General features: G+C 38.6%; 1 protein-coding gene across 1 annotated transcript; it reads left to right on the top strand.

The window, feature by feature from the left end:
- Positions 1-162: 162 nt before the first annotated feature.
- Positions 163-22,799, top strand: LOC148214326 (sperm flagella and cilia-associated protein 2-like). Its single transcript, XM_088152992.1, has 10 exons — positions 163-376; positions 6,711-6,875; positions 9,372-9,458; positions 11,476-11,612; positions 12,903-13,030; positions 13,124-13,262; positions 15,942-16,079; positions 18,262-18,422; positions 21,342-21,519; positions 22,785-22,799. The coding sequence occupies exons 1-10, from the start codon at positions 163-165 to the stop codon at positions 22,797-22,799; spliced, it is 1,362 nt and encodes a 453-aa protein (XP_088009118.1).
- The last annotated feature ends 141 nt before the right edge of the window (positions 22,800-22,940 follow it).

Raw genomic sequence — 22,940 nt, 5'->3', positions numbered from 1 at the left:
TTCAAAGGAAAATAGTGTGAATGCCCATGCAATGCTTATGGAACCTTCCAAATATATTTCAGTTTTGATTTTGGTCTCTTTCCCTCTCCCTCCCTTCCTGCTTCCCTTTGTTGATTTAGTCAGCTACAGCCAGAAAAGGGTTGGATCATGGATGGATTCCCAATGACACTGAATCAGGCCAAACTGCTTGAAAAGGCATTGACAGGGCGAGATCCAGACCAGGCAGAAGCTAAAACCAAAAACTTGGAAAAACCCACATTGGTTATAGATCCTGCAGCTCCAAAAGAGCCCCCTGTGCACCCACCTGGTCTTGACTTTGCTATTTTGTTAGATGTTTCAGACTCCATCGTGATGAACCGGGTGGCAAGTGAGAGGGGTAAGTCTGGTTTTCAAAGCATGCAGTCAAGAAGCAAAGCTTGCTGAGAGATTGAGATCACTACCATAGTCCTCACTTAATCACAGTAATTGGGACCAGAATTTCTGTCACTGAGCAATGCAGTCATAAAGTACAACATCATGTGACTGCGCCACTTAGTGATGGCAGTCCCTGGTTACTGTTGTTAAACAAGGCTGCGCAGGTAAGCAAGGACTTCATGTGACCGCAACTTCCAACTTCCTGCCGGCTTCCCCATCGAGTTTGCTTGGGGGAAGCTGGCAGGGAGGATTGTAATTCATGATCACATAACTGCAGACACTGCTATGGTTGGAAATCCAAGCTGGTTACTGAGTGCCTGGATTGCGATCATGTGACCATGGGGGTAGTACTCATAAGTACTACTCATTTAACACCATCACAAGTTTGAATGATCGCTGAACAAGTGGCCATTAACCAAGAACCACCTGTATTGTACAGTAGTCTGTTGATGCGCAAGTCTTTTGGTGGGATGGAGGAGGAGACAAGCTTGTCTTTTTTCTTTTTACTTCTGCACACTTGCTGACCCTTTGCTCTTGATCCTGAATGACTGTTCCATCTCAAGTTCTGCTGGTTCCTACCACTAGAGCACTTTATGAAAGAATGATATACAGTATCTTTTGATACCCATTCATGTTGTAGAGTGACCACCAAAAAACTGAAACTAGGATGGGGCTTGTTAGAGAGGACCGGAATCAAATCAGAGAAGGAGCATATACACCTACTACTACAGTGGGACCTTGAATGCATTGTAATATTTTCTCCTAAAAATAATTTGGCCTCCTATGAGGCATTTTGTTAGTTAAAAGGTATGGCATTAATTACAGAATGGGGGGGGAAATCATCTAATTTGCATTTTTCATGCATTTTTAAACAGCTCTGCATACTATAGAAATACTTCCATTGCACCCGGTTGATTTTCATGTCATTTCTAGCAGAGGTGACAACTACAGTGTGAGTTTGTGTATGTCTCCACCTAAACCCAAAAAGCAGTCCAGTGATGGCTTGCCTATCACTATGGATATTACAAATATCAGGCACTATTAAAAGTGTGTGATTCATATTTATGTGTCTTTAAATCATATAGCCATGGAAATATGTTTCAAGAGATTATTCTTTTTTTTTTAATCCAACAGCTGACTCCTATCAAAGAGGACACAAAATCACTGCTCGTATTCCAGCAACAGGAATCCAGCAAAGACAGCAATTAAAATCAGTGTGGGCCCAGATGCAGCACAGGTTAGTTGCATCCAAAGGAATGAATAGTTTCAGCATGGAATAGTCTAATGGCTGGAGGGTCGGTGGGACTCGGGTTCACATTCCTACTCAGCTATAACATTCATGGAATATCTGTGGGCAAATCAACCTGTCTCATGCTGATTTAACAACAGCTAGGTAGTTATAAGAATAAATGAGAATAAAATAAGAAAAATAAGAATAAAAGAGAATCAGTTTGACAGTGGTTAAAGGCACCGGGCTAGAAACCAGGGAACCATGAGTTTTAGTCTCACCTTAGACATGAAAGCTGGCTCCGTGACTTTGGGCTAGTCACTGTTGCTCAGCCCAACTCACCTTACAGGGTTCTTTTTGTGGGGAAAATAGAAGGAGGAAGGAAAATAGAAGATATGTTTGCTGCCTTGAGTTATTCATAAAAATAATAAAGGCAGGATAAAAAATCTAAAAAAAATGGGAGCAGATAGAACCCTCTAGGTCACCTTGAACTTCTTGGAGAAGTGATAGGATATTTATCTGATCAATTGGTTTGGCTGCCCCAATCTGTTACAATTAATAATATATTTGCTTAAAAACTATGGAGCATTCTACAGCATTCTACAGTACATAATTAAGGATTTGCAAGGGAGAGCCCCAGTTTATTCTTGAAATCATAGTATCAGAAGCTACTTCATACAAGCTCAAGCTTACTGTCTTTCTAGCCCAGGTTTGTCTATCTGGATTGACAGCAGCACTCCAGATATTCTTCCAGATATCTCTAATATTTGTCTGCGTCCTGTGTCCCATTAACTCAGCAGTGGACAGTCTAAACCACCTGAGTCATGTGCACTCCCACAAAATCTTGCAAGAGCCCCTCAGATTTCCACCCAAAATTGCCATTGCTGAAATTATAAACTTTTAATATGAAAGAATGGAGAATTTATTAAATATCTGACTTGATCCTATTTATTGTATTTTGTTGATTTCATTTTATTAAGTTAGTCTTTGTTCTGACATTCAGAGGTTAGGGTTAGGGTTAGTGCAGGGTTAGGGTTAGTGCAGTCTCAGGTCTGAAAAAGTCACACACCCCGACTTCAGCTAGAAATACTTTCTGCATACCAATAATGTATCTGATCAGAAGCCCCTTCCCATTTATCCCCATGGAATTCAATCACACTAACGGAACAGGATACATTCTGGGTTCAGCATTCTGTGCTGGGAGAGGCAGCAAGAACTAAGAAATACAGAAAGTCTTGCCTAGTTGTAAGTCTCATAACAAAATACTAGGGTTTCACAGTGTGCCCACAGGAGGAATAATATGGCTGAACATTGACATCTTTTGAGCCAGCAGATAAATGTGAATAGATAATATCAAAATACTACATCAGTATCTCAACCTGGCTGTAGGCATCCTTAGATGTTGATTGTAGTTATTCCTTTTTATTTGGGTTATGAGCATCTTTTCAGGATTTGTTATCTTGATTTTGATATCTTATTGCATAGAATTATAGGTTTCCTGGACACTTGGCCCCAGTTAGAAACTTGGTATTCTGAACACCAAAATATACTTACAAAGGTCAATGCAGAGATTGAGGAGAATCTTATGTGTCAAAGGGTAAAAGAAATTTTAACAGGAGAACTCATCAAGATCCAAAATAAAGGTATGCAATATTACTTTACATCAGATAAAGTAAGTACCTACTGCCAATACAATTTCTTTTTTCCTAGCCTTTTCTTTTTTTATTTCCCCAAAATGTTTAGATCTTATTTTAATCCTAGGCATATCAAAATAACTTAGAGATCTCGCTTGCTTGTTCTTTGTGGATTTCTGAAAGATCTTTATATTGTAAAAGAAAAGATAAACAGGATGATGTTTTTATGTGATCTAGATTTAATAATATGTTAAAGGATGGAGCTAGTTCAGTATTAATACTATATTAATACTATTTCTTTTTTCTTTAAGTTTTCATTTTAATCATTATTATGTACAAATTAGTAATACCGCTATTTATTTTTATTCTTGGTTGTTCATCTCTAAAATAATGGAAGAATGAAAAAAAACTCTTGCTGGTACTATCAGCTCAAAAACAAAGGAAAATATTTTAGAAACTCATCAAATGTTGCCATGTTTATTCAACGGAGATATGGAAGTTTAGACTGCCTCTTTAGCTGGAGTGTCATTGTTACAGTTAGGATGATAGATAAACTGGTTTGATGCTTAATCAGTGATATTGATTGAGACCATATTGGATCATGAAATCAAATTTAAATGCTGTCAGGCTTTGGGCCAAACACCACCTGAACATATCTTTCTGTGAATAAACTGCACATTGTCTTCATATGGCACATGCAGCCCTGTGAAACAAATCTCTGTTCAGACTTGGAGGCTGATCCGTATAGAAAATGCATCCTGCCCCATACAATGAGAATCAGTTCTTTACTCATCGGTAGCTAGAAATGTTAATGTTAATCAACATTTAAATACTCAACAATAACAAACAATTGAACTATCCTGGCCCATTGAAATAACAGAATTTTTAGTTAGTCATTTCAGCTGGACCAAATTTTGAAGCTACTCCAAAAGTTGTAGGATGGTAAAGTTATCTATCTTGAGCAATTGATTAAATATACAGACTTACTGTTAAATCATCCTGGAAAATCTCTAAAAATAAACGTTCTGTTTTTAGTTCAACAGTTGTGAGTTTTTTGTTTAAAACCTTTTCAGTGAAAACCATGGGTAGCAAGTTTTTTGGTTCACTATTCTTTTGTTTCATTCATATATTACATACTGCTTGATATAATATTCTATTAACCCCATTAAATAGCTGTTTATAGGAATGACAAAACTTAATTTCTCCACTGTATCCTTAGCCATACCAACACTCATTCATCCAGCTATTCTTTCTTTTTTTCTAGCATTCCTACCCCTGTAAACTCTGCAGAAATATCTTTTTTTCTTCCAAAAGTATTAGATGCAAGAGTTGTGGTCTTTAAAATTTCCTTAATCTTTTTACTTATAAACTGTTTTGACTGTAATTTTTTCAGCATAATGAATATCTGTTATATTTTCTCTACCTAACAGTTAATAATGCACAGTGCTACCTGAATTCTGTAGTATTATTTAAATAATACTATATAAGAAGGCGATTGCCACAGTAACCCTGTGTGCTTTATTCCCATGATCAGCAGGGGAAGTTTTTAAAATATTCCAGTACAGAAATACTTGAAAAATCACTGCTAAATAGGGAGAAAGTTGTTCTTTCAAAATGGCAGCAGTCCACATCTTGACACTGAATCTTGTGCTTTTTTCATTAGCAGTTTTCTCCCAAACGCCCTTTGGAATTATTCTGTGTCATGATGTAACTTCCAAGGTACTCTATTCACAAATAATGTGAAGCAGCAGTGTGGGCTAGGGAGAGTTCTAATGTCTTACTGCCCACTTTTGAGACTTCTTCTTCGCAAACATACATGCATCATAAAAACAGCAGAAATACAAGTAGTATTGTTGTGAATTAAGCTCCCTTGCCAACCTGAAGAATTTAGACAGAATATACACATCCTTGTGCAGATGGCAGACATTTCCAATTTACATTCCCTCAAGTGAGATGTGGCTCTTGTTCATAGAGAGTCAGATTTTCCCAGCTTCTCCCTCTGATTAAAAAAAAAAAAAAAAAAATTTAAAAAGTTTGTTTTTTTAAAACTTGAGACAGAATTCAAGAAGCTGGGGAAAGAGGCTGGGTAAGGTAAAGGGACTTTCATCTCCCCAACAACCTCTGAAAATACCTTGGGACCCCAAAGAAAATGGAGCAGTCTAGGAATCTTGATGTTGGGGACATTAATAAAATATTATGGTTGGTCGCATAGTCAGCCAGATGTTTAGACTGGTTTTGGCATTTTTATCCACTTATTGAGTCCTTCCCAAGGACCTGGGATAGACAGATGTCGTTTGATGGTGTTAAAGGTATTGCACAGGATATAAGCTGTTCCAAGTAAAGCTGCCTTGTGCAATTGACTGATGGTGATTTTGTCAATGCTGATGGTGTTCAAGTGGTGCTCCAGATGTTTTGGGATTGCACCTAGGGCACTTATAACTGTTGTTACTATCTTTGCTTTCTTTTGCCATAGTCGTTCTACTTCTATTTGCAGGTTTTTATGTTTTGTGATTTTCTCCAGCTCTTTCTTTTCTATTCTGCTGTCTCCAGATATTGCAGTGTCCACTATCAAGACTTTTTTGTCTTTCTTATCAACAATTGTTAAGTCTGGGGTGTTGTGTGGCAGGTGCTTGTCTGTCTGAATTCTAAAGTCCCAGAGCACTTGAGCTTCTTCATTTTCTATTGCTTTGTCTGTCTTGTGGTCCCACCAGTTCTTGCTTGTGGCAACTGGTATTTCTTGCAGATATTCCAATGCACCATTGTTGCATCATCATCATCATCATCATCATCATCATCATCATCATCATCATTTCTGTTTAGACATTGTAAAATTACCCTTATTACTAAAATCAGGAATTAGTACTAGAATATACTAATTTAGGTATTTAAAGCTGTCATCCAGTATACACTTGCTTGGGGATAAGTTTGAGTGCTGTGGAATTTACTTCTGTGTAGACTTGTTTACAATTTCATGATATACCTGTTTTATCATGCAGAGGTGGGGAACCTGTCCCCTTCCAGATGTTCTTGAATGCCAATTTCAGCAATGCACACCATTAGCCAAGCTGGCTGGGTTTGCTGGTAATTCATGTTCAGTGGCACTTGGAAGGCCTCAAGTTCCCTTAACGCTGCAGTTTTAACTTGCCATTTGCTACATCTTTTATGTATTATTAGAAAACAGATTAAGTAAATAGAAGCATAGCAGGGTTTTCATTTCTTTATCTTCACCCCCATCTTATTTCTTTATTCATTTTTTTTCTTTCTTTGTTCATTCTAATTATATTCTGTGAATCCTGGGAAATAATATTCAAGTCACCTGCTGGTAAAATAATAGGAAATATTATAATATGATATATGATATATGATATGATATTTAAAATGTATGTTTTAGTGTATGTGTGTGTGTCTGTTTTGCTGCTGTACTTATATTGAAGGAGAAGAAAAGGAAAAGATAGAAGCTGAGAAACTGCAAGAGATCCTCCACTTTTTCCCAAGAGAATCGTCCACAGAAAAGGCGGAGGAAGCAGCGCCTGCCCCAATGACAGAACCCCAGGAGCCGCCACCGCCACCTCCGTCCCCTGAGAGTAAAGCAGCTAAAGGTTGGTGAAACTTGCCCTCCATTCAAAAACTGGTGCTCCAGGGCAAGCCGGGTTCAGCAGCCTGGCTGCACCATTTCCTTATGGCCACTTTTGAATAGTGTATGCCAACCTGCTTGCACATGTACATCTACAAACAGGTTCCTGGCTTTACAGAAGCTCTCTTTCATGTCAGAAGATTAGGAGAAAGCCAGTTTCGGTTTTAATTTCGTTGGTGAAAATCCAAGGCCAAGCCCAGAAAATATGCAAAAAGGCTCTGAGAAATTTCATAGTGATGCAGGGGGATAGAGCCATAAACTGGAGCAGTAATTGGTATTGTCCTGATGCCGAATGAGAAGGACAGCATATATGTGTGTGTTCATTTGCATACGCATGACCGTATACAGCTTTAGCAATGGAGATATTTTGTAATTTGATTATGAACTTGCAGCCTTCAGCTGATCAATGAAAAGTGGGATATAAATATAATGAATAAATAGCTAGTGGCAAAAGAGTGAAAGCAAATGGACAATTTTGTGACAATACTATCTCTATCTTCATGTATATAGTGTTATGGAATGTATACCGTCTGAGAGCCAGCATGGCATAGTGCTTAAGGTGCTGAACTAGGAGAGGGGATACTCCAGTTCTAGCCCTCTCTTAGGCATGGAAGCCAACTGGGGGCTCTTAATCAGTGTCAGAGTCTGCAGTAAGCCAGCTGACAAACAAACCCAAAATATTGTCGTTTCAGGCATTGATAGCTTTGCAGTAAGAAATAAGCAAGTGCAGTGCAAAACCATATCTGGTACTTTGCTTTCAAAATGGGGCTATGATAGTTAGTTAGCATGACCCAGAGTAAAGGTTAAGAAATTGGTAATCTGTAAGTATGATTAAGGCATTAGCTTGAGAAGAATCGTCATCACAATGGGAAGAGGCAAGATGAATCTAAAGACCTTCACACAAACTTTCTCTCTGGGTTCATATACTGTCCCAGGCCACACACTTTTTTGGATTAAAATGTTGTGTGAACCCTGTTAGTGTGGTTTGTAAATCATGATTTATGAGTTTGTAATGGGTAAGAAGCTCCCTTGCAGCTGGGGAACACACTTAAAGCATGTTGGCCTCCCAGAGGGCAGGGCTTCTAATATCACGTCACTGGAGTGGGCATTTTACATTTTTTTATGGACCTTCAGGATTTAATCAGCCTTTTGTATCTGGGCTGCAGAAATTGAGATGACCTCTAGATGGCATAGAGAAAAGTCTACCTCTTTGCTGCCATCTAGTGGTTGTGTGGAGTTTTGCAGCTCAGTTATGGCAGGCTAAGTATTAGGAGACATCCATTTTGGCCCTACTATTAAACAATTCTGGAAAAATTGACCCAGTTAGGAATGGAGTTAATGGGTTCAGTGGCTGCCTTTAACCTCTACAAGGCTTAAAAACTCAATATGATTGCTTAAACACCCGCCATGCCCAGTTTGGGAGGTATTTAAATAACTGCGTAACTCCCCCAAACCCATTAAAAGTGCCAAAATATTGATTTAGTGTATTGCATAATTTGAGAGTAGTTTATTTAATAAATTGTAACTAAGCACAGTATGGTATAACATGGGAAACCAATCAATATCATATGTATGTTTCCTTTCCCTATCTTATCTCATCTACCTTATTCACCATATCAAATTGCTAGAAGAATTGTTGAGAAAATAATTGACTGGCTTACTCACAGAAACCTTCTAATTACATTCTCTCCATGATGTACTTGGAGTCTGGACCACAGGTTTTCAATATTATTCTTGATAAATAATTTAAGAAGAAAAAAGAAACTAAGTTTTCGATGACTATTTAATGTGTACTCTGAGCACGCTCATTCGTGTCTATTCCTAATCTTTTCAACATCAAAGGATGAAATATTCAAGAATTTAAGAGGCAGAGTTTGCATTGCTGTGCACACTTTGCCACTTAACCTCTGTTGCTACCACTCCAGATACTTATGGGCATGCTTTGAAGATTTTGCTGCAGATTGAAAAACTCCCTGGAAAATAAAGCCCTCTACAACAACTATAGTTCCTGGCTGGTGAACAGAAAAAGATGAAAAACCCACATATGCTCAGCCTTTAGTCTCAACTGCTGTTTTCTCCTTTCCTCTGTCTTATGATTTGATGAGTCTATGAAACTGGTAGAGAAGCCAGAAACTAATGATGACCGTGGTTACTAGTTACTGCTTAGGTTCAAACAACTAGTTTAGTTTGGTTATTGAATTAACCCATATTTGGATCCACAAAATACAGTGAATCATAACTGAGGTTGTTGTGAAAATGCAGCTGCTAGTCCTTTAACCTGATTTGGTTATGTATATTATGTAACCCAACTACTATGAGCCAAGATATCTCTTCATCTGAGAAGTTATTTCCAAATTCTCCCTTATTTGAGACTAATCCTATATACAAGAATGACCCAACTTTAGCAAGAGCAAGGTAACATATCTCAAAATATTTCACATCTATATCTAATGTCCTACAGAATCCCCTCCATCAGAGTTACCTGCTAAAGGTAAAAAGGGAAAGAAAGATGAAACAGTTAAAGGAAAAGATTCAGGAGCTAAACCAGGTGAGGACAATTTTGTTATGTTTAGTAGCTGCTGATTACAGTAAATTATATTCTCAACTTTAATTTTCAAACAGCTGTGGCATATTTTTGGCATATTTTGATTGATTGCTCAACTCTATTTCTTAAAATAGGGTTGACAAAGAGAAGGCAATACTTTCTATATAAGGTGCTTAATCCTGAATGAGTATCAGTGTAGTTTGTGAACCTCCAAGTTAGGATGTGGGTGCTCCATGTTGGTTTGGAAGACAGTCTGTAAAATAGAGATCTCACCTTACACAGGATAAAATAAAACTGGACTTTGGCTGCACTCAGTTCATCCTGCCAAAATGTGCAAAAATTGACCTGTACTGTATTTATGGTTAGCAGGAAAAGGTTCATGTGGCATGGAAACAATTGAGGCTGATAATGGAATAAATTGTAGCTTTGGCAGACATATTTGTAAAGGACTGAATTCTATTTGCTGGTAGGAGTCATGTGACAGGTTGAATTTCCTAGCAGCCATTTTAAATCTGGAAATGGGAATTAACATGTTACAGTAGAGGTCTCTGGTATTTAAGGTGTACATTTGCATGGTCAATAAATCAGATGAAAGATCAACATTGAATAAAATAAGCTTGCAGAATTTATATTTCCAGCTTACATGGGTTTAATCAGTTCCCCCTTGTCCTATTCATGATGTTATCCAAGAGCTATAAACAAAAAGTGTACACACTTACTTAAAAGTAGTTACCTGTCACACTATGTCATATAAATTGTGTTAAGACAGACTTTTGGATTTAGGAAGATATGAATTGAATGAATAAATGACTGGGTTATTTTGGACATGAACTGAACAGTTATGGTATGTTGGCATTGGCATCCTTGAGGGATTAGGCCCAGTAGCCTAATAATCAGCTTCTTTTGCATCAGAACGTCAAGTGCAATTGAGCACAAAAGAAATGACCAGTAAGTCCCTCATCCAAGATTGAAAACGTTGTCCTTGGGAACGGGTTATGTGAAGATTTAGTAAGCAAGAGCAAAGAAGTTACAAGGAGTACAAAGAATCTCTAGAGAATTTCTCCCAGTTCAAGAACTAATGGAAAAGTAGTAAAATTGGCTGCCAAAGGCAAGATCAACATGTGATGGGAAGCATGAGAGATCCCGATAGGACCATAATCAATCAGTTCCAACTGTCAGGTTCAGCCCAAGAATCACATGAGACAGTCCAGAAATCAGCTCAGCTTCTTTATTAGCTTGCACCTAAGAGACAAAATCCTGCCAGACTAACTCTCATCCCCCAACGACAGCAACTATAACCATTATGCCCTTAGGGAGGGGCCAGTCTCTTTCTCTTGACCTTCACACAGTCCAGCTAGGAGCTGAGGAGGTGATTTCCTTGGAATGTCTCTCCCCCTTCCCTGTAACCTTGAAGCTCCATTCCAGAATCCTCACTCATGCCTTCCATCACACCAATCCTGCTACCTATTAATCATATATCATGACTCAGTCATGAGATGGCTAATATCTGAAAACTTCCCACCTCTTCATTTGCTGCATCTATTCAGAGACTCACTGTCAGATGAAGATGGATCCTGAAGAAATGAAGTCTGGGTCTAGGATGTTTAGTTAGGCAAGGAGAAGTCCATGGGAAAAGCTTAGTGCAAGCTTATATATAGACAGTAAGTCTTCATGAGGTGGCCAAATTTCACTTTCTTTCCCTCCCAAGAAACTTTACAGGATCTCTGCAATTACTGACCTTTTCATATACATACACAGACACATAAGTATACACTTAAATACACAAATATACATATAACACTATGATCAAAATCAGAGTCCCCAAATTTTGGTTCAGAAGACACAGTTGGAATGGTGATAGCAGCTTGTGGCACTCTCACAAACTGATTGCTATGGGTGCAAGACATCAATATTGGTATACCAGAAGGCAATCTAAAGGGACTGTTCCCCACCGTTCTTAGGTTATTTCTTCTCATCTTTTCCCTGATAAAAATACATTTTAATTGTCTTCATATTTAAGGAACTCCACGAGGAAAAGGACAGGCAAAATCTGTGTCATCTTCACCTGAAGACATATTGTCTCCTTCTACTGTTGAACCGCCCCCAGTCAAACCTGGGTCAAGTGAATGGATTTACGTTGATGAACCAGTACCCCAAGTAAGCTCGTCCAGAAACAGCAGTTCATGATGATCCATCCTTCCTGCCATCCAGCCATCCATTAGGAAAGACTAGCATCAGGAGTCTGCACTGTCAGGCAGCTCTCTATAAAAAACAAACCCTGCCCTTAAGAAGTTCACAGATCAGAAACATGTTAGGGTTTTGTTATATTTAATGTGGAAGTTTTCTTGTTGTATTTTCTCCCCACCTGTATTATGAATGGTCCAGACCAGATTCATACCAGGTGCAGATCTGCCATTACAAGTGAGAAAGAGGCCAAAAATATAGGACCTGCTGGAGGCATTCTTGCCCTTTTAATAGGAAATCAAGTAACAGCTACATGTGTGTGTATCAGTTTGTAGTACAAAGTTAGGGAATCTGTCTTAAAAGATTGTGCCCACTTGTTCCTTCCCAATCTTAACTGAGATGAATAAGAGTTGCAGAACAAGTGTGTTCTTATTCTGGATTGATGATGATGATGATACCAGTAGAGGCGAATATGTGTAGCTCAGGGTTGAACTGCGGAGTCCTTGGGGTTCTCTGAGCTTGGTTCTTTTCCTGCAAACGTTTCATTACCCAGCTAGGTAGCATCTTATGATGTTATCATAATGATGATGATGCTAATGGTGCTGATGCTAAGGTATGATGATGATGCTAATAGTAACTAACTCATAGCTAGGTTCACACCCCTATTAAACTCTAAATCTAGAAAGCATAATTGCTTTGTTTAAATAACTTAGGTAGAGCTGCTACTGTCTCCTTTTCTCTGATTTTGGAGTGGAGACATTTCCAAGACTAGGATATTTTAGGCTGTTTAGGGTGAGAGACAATCCAATCTTTTTCTAGTTACTTCCTCTTTGGCATAGCTACCTAAACAGCAAACTTGCCCAAGCACTGTAGACATGTGAAAGAAACAATTATTTAAATGTACAGCCCACTAATCCATTGCTAAGTAAAGTTCTGTTGGAAGAAATATAAAAAGAGGATAAAGTCAATGCAGTAAAATAAATAAACTTGATAGCAGAGCAATTATTGCCTGGGTTTATCTAGTAGATGAGAATGAATAGCAGGTAACTTTCCTATCAGAAAGCTTTGCATACAGGCCAAGGGGATGTTGGCTGATACAGGGCCAGTGGGCACATAGGACATGGATTAACTCTCCCAGCACATCTTATATTTCTAAACAGGAGACACACTCAAGGCCAGCTTCATACTCCCTTTCCCTTAATATTTAAGATAGGCAACATATGAATAACTACATATGAATCCCATATTTTTACAACTTAACAGGATGTAGCAGAATTCCTAGTGCCTTACTGGGAAACAGTGGAGAAAACCTATGTCAAAAACATCAAAGCAACACTTCGATGCCTCAGAGCTGAGCACCATGTAATCATTCATTACCTGTCAGACATAAGGTGAGTGTTGGGACTGTTTGACTCAAGGAAACTTCCTCATATCACTTTTTCTGCTGTCTTCCATTTCCTGAACGATCTTTCATTTCACTGTAGAAATCATTTCAAGGACTACTTGAAACGTCCGGACCACAAGAAAGAATTTGTGACTCAATGGCAAATTGATTATAATTCATTGGCTGATGACTTATGGGATGATGATGAAACAAAAGAAGAATTGCACCAAAGAGTTACTGTAAGAATTAGCTAAAATAGAGGATGATCTACTAATTCATATCAAGTTGGTTTTATTTCTTACTAAGATGAATGGGGCATTGTAGGGAAATGTTCATCTTAAGGCTTCATTTCTAAACAGCTTCCACTGAAGTAAACTAGCACTGGCAAATTCTTTGCATTATTTTTACCAGTTCTCATTCCATAAAAGACAATTAGCTTATAATTTCTTTTGAAGAAATTCTTGCAGAAGAAACAAATGGGGAAGAGTTTGGAATTAGAATATAGAGTTTGTCTAATTACAAGGTGGCCTAGGAATGGGTGTGAGCATACTGTCTTTCACAGTATATCAAGGGTTAAGCATTGCATTTTAAAACAGCTTTCTGGCTCAGCCTAGTGAAACCCCCAAAAGGAGACTGCATGTTCCACAGAATAAATATATTTTGGTGATGAGATTAGTTAGCCAACTCATGAATTCTGTGGTTCATTGAATATAAGACTGATTGCTGGCAACGTACTCTTAAATCCATCAGTGAGCTTGGTTTCCTCCATATAGGGCACAAAAGCTTCCCCCTGGGTTCTCAATTTATGGTATCTAGCAAGAATCTAAAGATGAAAAGACTGAAGACTAGCTTATCTCTGAAGACACACAGCAAATGTGGCTGTTGACCACAACACCTGCTTAGGTTACTGGGAATGGCAAGTTTATGGCCTCTTCTTTCCAAGCAGCTCAGTGAGTCAGATGAAAGGGGGAGAGGAACAGCAAGTGTCCTAAACAGAACAACGCTTAAAGCCTCATTGGGGTGAAGGCAACAATTTTCCATACTGCGGTAGAAAGTGGCTTTTAAAAAAAAAAAAGTCTCTTTCTCAATCCATCACAAACCACTGAGATGTAAGCAACAAAATCATATCCTTTGCTATTTAATTGGGAAAAATAAATAGTAGAAGTGTGCAGTGGCATTCAAATGTACAAGCTGCAAACATGTAAACAGACCAGCAAGATAATAATTTCAGACTACCCTATGTTAGTTCCTGTGCAAGTAAAGAATGCTTTAATGTAATAGAAATTATAATAATGTCAGTTTATGGAAGTGTTTGCTTCAGTATTTCCTTTATTTTTCTTTCATAATTTCCATATTAAATTGTACTAAATACAACTAATAAAAGAAAATCTATTCAATCATTTCCCTAGCTTAGATCAAACAACACCTAGAGCTTTAGCTCTGGGACATTTTTTTGCCTAATGACTGGAATTGCTGTTGCATGCTATTCAAAGTGTGATTCCCTCCAATTTGACCTATTTTACTTTCTAAAAAAAGAGAAATGTTGGAAGAGACAGAGGTTTCTACTAAGCATTTTGTAAAAAATGCCACAGAGAAGCCTCCCCGCAGCACCGTACAATAATAATTAAAAGCATTAGCCCGCAACAGTATATCTGTCATTTATTTATTTATACATACATACATACATACATACATACATATATACATAGACTTATCCCCGCCCATCTCCCTGCAATGGGGGACTCTGGGCGGTTTATATCAATTTAAAACAATAAATACATAAATAAAATTTATAAAAGACAGACACATCTACACAAATGGAAAGAAGAGAGAAAAATCCACGAGGCCGATGGAAGCCGCACTAGGCCTCTAGGGGGCCAGCCAACCCCATTTCTGACAACCTCCCTCCCCGCCCCAGGCCAGATGGCAGAGCCAGGTCTTCAAATCCCTCCGAAAGGCCGGGAGTGAGGGGGCCTGTCTCACCTCCGGGGGCAAGATGTCATATTGTACAGCCTGGACTGTGTAAATTAAGAAAAATAATCTAGCACTTTCCAGATGTTCTGGATTTCCATTTCCACAATCCCTTACTTTCAGCTCTATTGGCTTAAGCTGCTTGAAGATTTGGAGATCAACATGTTTCTTCTCCCTGTGTGATGAACGGTCCAAAGTCTTTAGCATAAAACTGGTTTAGAAAACCAATAACAAGGTTTATAATCTGATTGTCATCCCATTAGAAGTGCTTTTGGTGGTGGAAGCTGCCTTAGAAAGAATCTTTATCAAGCACCCAGTTCACATACTGACCTTTACATGTGATGAATGTTCCATCTTCCATAGCAGATGCCAGATCCATCTGATTATTCTGGCAGCTTTTGTTCCCACCCCCTACCCCCCCCCAAAAAAGTCCCATCTAGTCCTTTATTTTTGCACACAGCCACAATTCTGGCAAGCAGAGACTGCAGACAGTATAGACATCATGGAGAAAGTAGTGATCTGTTTTGAGATTTTGTAACAATAGGGCTTTGTATCAGTTTTATTAAAACCGTGAACAGCTATAAGTTCCTATATGGTTTTGTACATATAAGGCAGGGATACACAATATTTTACAGGCTGAGAACCACATTTGACCACTAAGTTGAGTGTAAACATAAATATTTAATTTGATTAATTGATTAATATGGTTTGTTTCCATTATCTACTAATTTGGACTCCTTAAGTCACATTTAAAATTGCATTTTGATTACAACTTTTCAGTGGTCCTTGGTCCCAGCACATGTAACCCTGGGATTACAAAATTGTGCACCATAGTAATATCTGCAATGGAATTGTATTTAGCCTAATTTATTGAGGCGGGACAGGGAGGATTGGGGTGAAACATGTTTGATGTTTCAGAACATATTTGTTTAAAAAAATCTTTTTAGGATTTAAGAGATCGTCTGTGGGATATCTGTGAAAACAGGAGAGATGAAGCTGAGCAAGAACGTTGTGATATCATGAATGATGGCTGGTTGCCAGACCGAATTGGGCTTCTGATGAACCACATTTTTTCACTTATTCAGGTCTGGAATAAAACTGAAATGGTAGAAGGAGCTTTGCTTTTTCATGCGTTATGAACTTTTGACTGAAGCTAGAAATAACTAGGTGATTAGCAAAATAGCTAATGTAATTAATAGTGGCATTTTTTGCTATTCACATGTATAGGTTTCTACTTCTGTGCTATTTGTTGCTTGGAGTCTTATTAGGTGGCAGTTATATAATCCAGTTGTACTGGAAAGCTCTAGCTACAGAGATAGAAGATGAAGGTTCAAATCTGCATTGCAGCATGGATGGAAATGCATGTTACATTCATGTTGTATAGCACAGTCCGTTGGATACCAGTTCACATTTGTCACTGCAATCTTCGTTGTGCCTTGCAAATACCACATGAAGCCCTGGCATATCTAATCTCTTAGACTGTTGACAGAGTCTTGGCTTTGTGTGACTAGGTAGTTTTGCCTGTCCGGGCAGGAATCCACAATACAAAGCAGGCCATGGGCAAGAGCTCCAAATCAATAACTTGATTCAACAATGTTTGGAGGTGGACTATTGCATTATAAGACACCAACACACACACACACACACACACACACATCCCACCAATCTACTCCTACTCTCCTTCCCACCTTCCAAAGTGTGTGAATCCTTAAAGGTGAATGTCTTCTTTCTGTGCTGCTGGGCAAATTCACTGAAGTGAAAAAGCATAAAATCATAATTGAAAAGAGCCACATAGGCCATCAAATGCAACCCCCTGGCCATCCCCAACAAATATCTATCTAGCTTTTGTTTGAAGTTATCCAAGGAAGAGAAACCCAATACTTGCTTAATATATCTCAAAGGATCAGATTCAAGCATCCTGGTACTTCATGTGCCTGATCCATATGAACAGTATCAGAAAGTCAGACTAAGGCTGTCTGTACAAACAATATCAGAAATCCCTCTTTGAGATGGAGCTCAGGGCTGGCGTCACCATCTGTAGACCCATAATGGAGCCTGAATGAGGCATACAGGAAGAACATTAGATAGAAATGCAACAAATTATCAAAAATGTGTTTGATACCATGAGTAGCACTAGGACAGATACTGCCATGTGATCTTATCTTGATTTTTTTCCTTATCTTGTTTTAATCCTCTGTTTGGGATCTCTGTTTGGCAGAAGCTAGAAGAGATCTGATACAGATTTAAGGGCTTTAGGCTGAAACTTTTGACCTAATCATTGTCCTACTCAGCTGGATTTTTACATTGTGGTGGTTTCTCTCTCACGCTCGCGCTCTCTCTCTCTCTCTCCCCCCCCCCCATTTTCCCCTTTTGAGACTGTGGTTCTGTGAATTTTCCCATGAATCATGGCACTGGTTTTGCTTTTCAGTTATATATTTAGCGGCTTTTAGTCTAATAATAAATCAAAAACATGACAGGTGCATAAAGTTTCATCTCAGATGTAGAGATCCTCTGAACCTGGCAAATTGTACTTGACATATTTTTCTTGTTGCATTTAAGCATAGTTATAGAGTGAAACTAAAGTGTTAATTGAAGAATTAAAGAGTGAAAATTGTGGTTTAGGCCCAAACCAGATGGTTTTGGGCCTTTACTCATATTTTTGCTCTTTTCCATAGAATCTATAGACAGACAAGACCATTACGACTTGCTCAACATACCATGGTTTAGTCTTGCATTCACTGTATTTTCAGCAATACTAATCTCAAATAATTAAGTTAATTAACTCCTAATCACAGCTGCTATTTACAACATATAGAGTAGGAAACGTTTGTTAAAACTAATCATGGTTAATGTTGGAGTACAACCATATTTTAAGGTCAAGGGGGAGAAATCACATATACAGATAAGTAATGGAGTATGCAGTCTCATGACTGCTCTCTTAATTATGGTTTTAAAATATGTTTAGATTGTGTCAGGTCTGTTTGCTTAGTTACAGTACTATAAACTTGCAATACGAGTAACAGTATTAGTTAGACGATGCTTAATTAACATATAGCTCAAATACATAGTGCATCACACAAGAAAGAGCTCCCTTGTGCTCCTCTGATCTTAAAATGTTGGAACCTAAATTTTAAAGATGGGAAGGGATTGTTTTATGAATACAATTTTTCTAACATCAGTAAAGATGTGCAGATGTTGTAAAGATTGTCATGCATTTCCAGAGGGACAAGAAGATTAATTGTTTTGCTTTCTTTGGATATCATGAAGAATGAAATGGACCGTTTCCAAGATACCAAAAGACTTCTGCATGACTATTATAGAGCAATGGAAGGCAAAATTCCAACAGAAACCAGCTCCGATTTTACTAGAATACCCTTGATAGATCTTATGGAAGGAGAACAATCTGTGGAAGACTACAAGATGAAAACGTATGATAAAAATGGCAGAACTGCTGTAATTAGTAAATAGACATGTTCGTGTTTAGTAAATGTAACTAAGAGAGAGAAACTAGGAGAGAGAATATTTGTATGAATGTGGTGTCATTACATACATAACTGGCATGAAACATCTCCTGTTTTAAAAGGGGTGTGTGTGTGACATGAAACACCTGTGTGTGAGGCCCTGAAGAGCCAGGGCCAATCCAATGAGACAATAATAGGCTAAATGAGAAGGGGGAAGTCTGAAATCCAAGGCAGCCCCTTGAAGAGTAGGCTGTGATGGAATGGAATTATGAAGGCCAAGCTCAGGGAGATAAACATTTTCTTAGCTCACCAGAACCGCGTGGGAGGAACAAGAGGATGAGACTGGCACCTCCCTGAGGAATTCACACTGTTGTGGCTGGAGGACTTTAGGAACTCGGGTTTGAGTCTGGGAAGATTGATGTCAGGCCTAGCCCAAGGAACTCCAAGAGACAATGCCAATTCAGTCCAGCTATGTTTATTAGCTACAACCTCTAGCAAGAATCTTCCCAGACTAAAACCCCAGTTCCCAAAGTCCTCCAGCCACAACAGTGTGAATTCCTCAGAGAGGTGCCAGTCTCATCCTCTTGTTCCTCCCACGCGGTTCTGGTGAGCTAAGAAAATGTTTATCTCCCTGAGCTTGGCCTTCATAATTCCATTCCATCACATAGGCACTGGAAATATCCAACAATTGTAACTGAATTGTAATTTCAGTGAGACAGGACAAATGGTTAAACGCATGATTGAAGATATATTAGTTATTATTAACTAGGTTTACATGTAATAATTGACTAAGTTAATTATAAGTAACTCATTATTTATTAATTATTAATTATTAACATTGACTTATTAACTAAGTTTCCATTTAATTAAATCATTCAATCCAAATGATGTGAATTAAAATTTAATTTGCTTCTGGCTCTACCCATTACATTTTGGAGCACAGTCACTCAAGGCTAAAGCAAAAGCACCCAAAGGGAGGGGCATCAAAAAAAGTCAAGATAAGGGCCACGACCATGTGATCCAAGCTGTACCCCCTTTTTTACATATGTCACATGTACAGCATGGGAACATGTGTGAGAAGAAAGTATTATGGTAGCAAAGTATGAGAGGTAAATTAGAGAAAAGTATGTATTTCATGTTTCTGTCATTAGTAAAAATATATTCCCTATAACTGGGAATCTGCCATACCTAGCCCAGGGATGGGGGAAGTGGGAATGTTTGATTTTGAGCTCTTAAAGCTACAATTTGGTTACTGACTCTGACAGTAAGTTATAGATCATTCCCATTCACATAGTATCTTGGATCAAGTTAGGTCTGACACTGAAAAAGACAATTCTGCATCTCTGTATACTATCATAGTTGCAGTGAATTGAAAAGGACGAAATATACTGTCATGTTGGAGTTGGGATTGCAGCATTTAATATCCTCCATGCTATGACTTGATGGCTGCCTTAGCAATAGAAGCAATGAAATCCCCAAACTAAGAAGGAGAAATGCATTCATCTACCTTGGATGTCATATTAAATTAGGCCCTTAAGTAACCCATAAGGTGGCTATTTCTTAGTTTTAAATTTTGAGTCATAACCCCATCTTGGTTGCCTTCTCTGCCTCTGTGCTCGTGGGTCATGCAGTGTAAACTGGGGTGTGTGTATATATAGGCACTGTTGACATTGCTATCCATCTATTGCAAAAACAAGGTAAATGATAATTTTGCTTGTCTAACAAATCCTCAACCATACTCGTGGACGTGTTGGCCCATGAAAAAGTCCAGAATCTATAAATAAGATGCCCCTTAGTCAAGCTCTGTGCAGGTTTGGGGCAACATTATGACAGTGGTTTGCCACTGCCACCTTAAAAGATGATTATTCAAATTCCCTGTCTAGCTAACAGCCCTGGAATTTTCTCCCATCTAAGTACTAATTAGAGTTGACCTTGTTTAGCTTCTAAGCTAAGGTCAACTAGATGTAGCCACTAATCAAAACCGTGTAAAAGAATGTGCTGCCTTTTAAATTTTCCACAACTCTCTGCCAGGAAAAGTGTTACATATAGAAGAGCAGGAGGCAAAAGTGAGAATTTCTAAATATTAAGCCAGATGTTTCTGCAGTCCAAAGTTGCTCAAGACCACAATGGTATGAGGCAGTGATGCATGTAATTGGTAACATTATCTAGCATTCAGGAACAAAGAAAAATAGTTGCCTCTTCCCACACACACTCCAGTCCTAAAAACACAATGCCTCTTAGTTTTCAGTGTCTTGTGCTATGGGCAAAGCTCACAATCAGTTACCTCTGCACAGAGATGACATAAATATAATGGCTTTTATATAAAATAGTCCAAAGTAATTTGGAAGGGCGCATTAGGTAAAAAGTCCATTGAGCCAAGTTGTGTAGAGCTACCTAGGGATTGGAAAGGATTATATCTTCAAAATATAAAGTCCGAATATAAAGTTTGGAAGTAAGTTCCATCTTGTGTACCATCTAAATGAGGTACATAAAATGCAGTCATAGCTATGTAGATCCTTGGGGGAGGGGGGGGAATGCAAAATAAAAGCACTACTCTTAATTAGGACTGAACCAAAATGACATAAACTCTTTACCAAGCAAGATGCTACAAGAATTGGTATGGGGAAGAAGCAAGAAGATCCAAAAATTAATTTACATTGTAAATGTCCCATGCATAGTGGGAGACCTTGCAACTTGTGGCTCTCCCCTGGGCCTCACTGCAAGCACAGCCAACCTAAATGCCAGCCACACATTTGAAACTAGCACTGCATTTTCCGTACATCTTTAATACTTTATAGAAATATGCTCAATATATTAAAAACAGAGCATCTGAGGAAGGCAAGAGTGAAACTGTTACTTACCTCTTTCTCTTTTTCTTTCTTTAAGAATTCCTATGATTGCTCACAGATCTCCTTCTCCAGAAGTTAACAGAGAAAAGACCAGAGTGATTCCAGTTAAGCTCAAGGAAGATCTGTTTTCAGAAAGTGTAATATTTAATTTCAGTCCAGATGAGAAACTGCTCACGGAAACATGGCACCATGTTGTAACAACTATATCTAACATGGTAAGTAAAGCATTTGGTTATTTAAGGACATGAGGCATAGATGTCTGGGGATGGAGAACAAGGAACAAAACATGTATGATGTCACAACACAAACCTCATAATTTACATATTTGCAGTGTGAGTATGAAAGGGTATCATGACGCCACAATCCCTATTTTGTCATTTTCATTTCATTATGGTTAGTTGTGGATGGTTCTGCCCACACTTTCTAGGTCACATTCACTTTTTGAGAGCAGGAATGTCCCCAAGACTGAACACATCCTTTGGTGCGGTGTGTGACATATGTAAATGCAACTTAAATCTGTTAATTCAGTAAGTAACTAAAACAGCAGTATTTTGCCCTAGCTGGAATTTCAGAACAATCGTCACAAAGGAGCCTTGCATAGAAGACAGGGCAGGACTCAAACTTTAATGTCAATATAACAAGACTGGTAGTGCCCAAAGCTTTGCTGGTCCCTGGCCAAGGAGCTCGAGATCGGGGGGGGGGGCAAATAATGAAAGCAGCAGTGCAACAGCACAGCGCTATTTTCATCATTTTGACAAAATCAGATCCTATGGATCTCTACAAAGGCAATGTTTGGCTGAACACTAGGAGAAATCTCTCTCTTCCCCCCGCCCAAACCATTTCAACAATGGAAATCTTTGGAAATGTGGAGATGTTTTCTCCTACTTGAGGCAGCAGAGCCTAGATAGCTATGGATTTCCTGCACCAAGTAGTGGGTTAGACTAGGCCGTGTCCAGCTGGGTTCATGCGACACAATAAATTCAACACACAGGTTAACAAAACACAATTCCTGTATTTACCTAACATATTATTCCAAAAGAAATAAATAAGAAAAACTGATTTGACATCGTAACCTGATTCTCATAACATGCTGAACCTCAAACCACCTAACCCTGTTTTAGCTTAGTGTAGCTGTGTGAACTTGTCCTATGATTCTGTAATATCTGCAGTGGCTGCCCACTTAATGATTTAATCATACTAACTTGGACTTTTAGAAGCCCTGAATGGCTTAGCTCTTGATTTGTCAGGAAGCACTTCTTCCCAACTTTAGTCCCAAATGATACATGAGGTGAGAAATGGGAGATCTACAGCCCTCTATGTGTTCCTGAACTTCAACTTCCAGCTTCTCCAATCAGCATGGTCCATAGTGAAGGACGCTGGTAATTGTAGTTCAGCAATACAAGGGAGGTCGCAGGTTTCCCAACTGTGATTTATGCTTGGCAAATGGGGCCCTGCTTCCCCTCCTGTCCCATGCCCTTAGGCCAAGATCTGCTGAATGTCCAGCCTCCTGTTGTTCTACCAAATTTCATACACAGGAGACAGTTGAAGACCACTCCATAGAAAAACTCTGTTCATAGCTTTCTGGAGCCCACCCTAAAAAGAAAGAAAAAAACTTATGTTCTATGTACTCTGTTTT

The sequence above is a fragment of the Python bivittatus genome, unplaced genomic scaffold, assembly GCF_059951505.1.
Source record: "Python bivittatus isolate LINGU-HERP-01145 unplaced genomic scaffold, Pbiv_v1 ctg000570_np1212, whole genome shotgun sequence".
Taxonomy (NCBI): Eukaryota; Metazoa; Chordata; class Lepidosauria; order Squamata; family Pythonidae; genus Python; species Python bivittatus.
The sequence above is the reverse complement of the archived record's forward strand: the minus strand, read 5'-3'. Positions and strand labels throughout refer to the sequence as shown.

Excerpts from the sequence above, each read along its gene's own strand:
- LOC148214326 (XM_088152992.1), top strand. The coding sequence starts at position 163 with ATGACACTGAATCAGGCCAAACTGCTTGAAAAGGCATTGACAGGGCGA. Across the intron at positions 6,876-9,371 it reads TGAGAGTAAAGCAGCTAAAG|AATCCCCTCCATCAGAGTTA; the intron begins GTTGGTGAAACT and ends AATGTCCTACAG. Across the intron at positions 13,031-13,123 it reads CATTACCTGTCAGACATAAG|AAATCATTTCAAGGACTACT; the intron begins GTGAGTGTTGGG and ends ATTTCACTGTAG.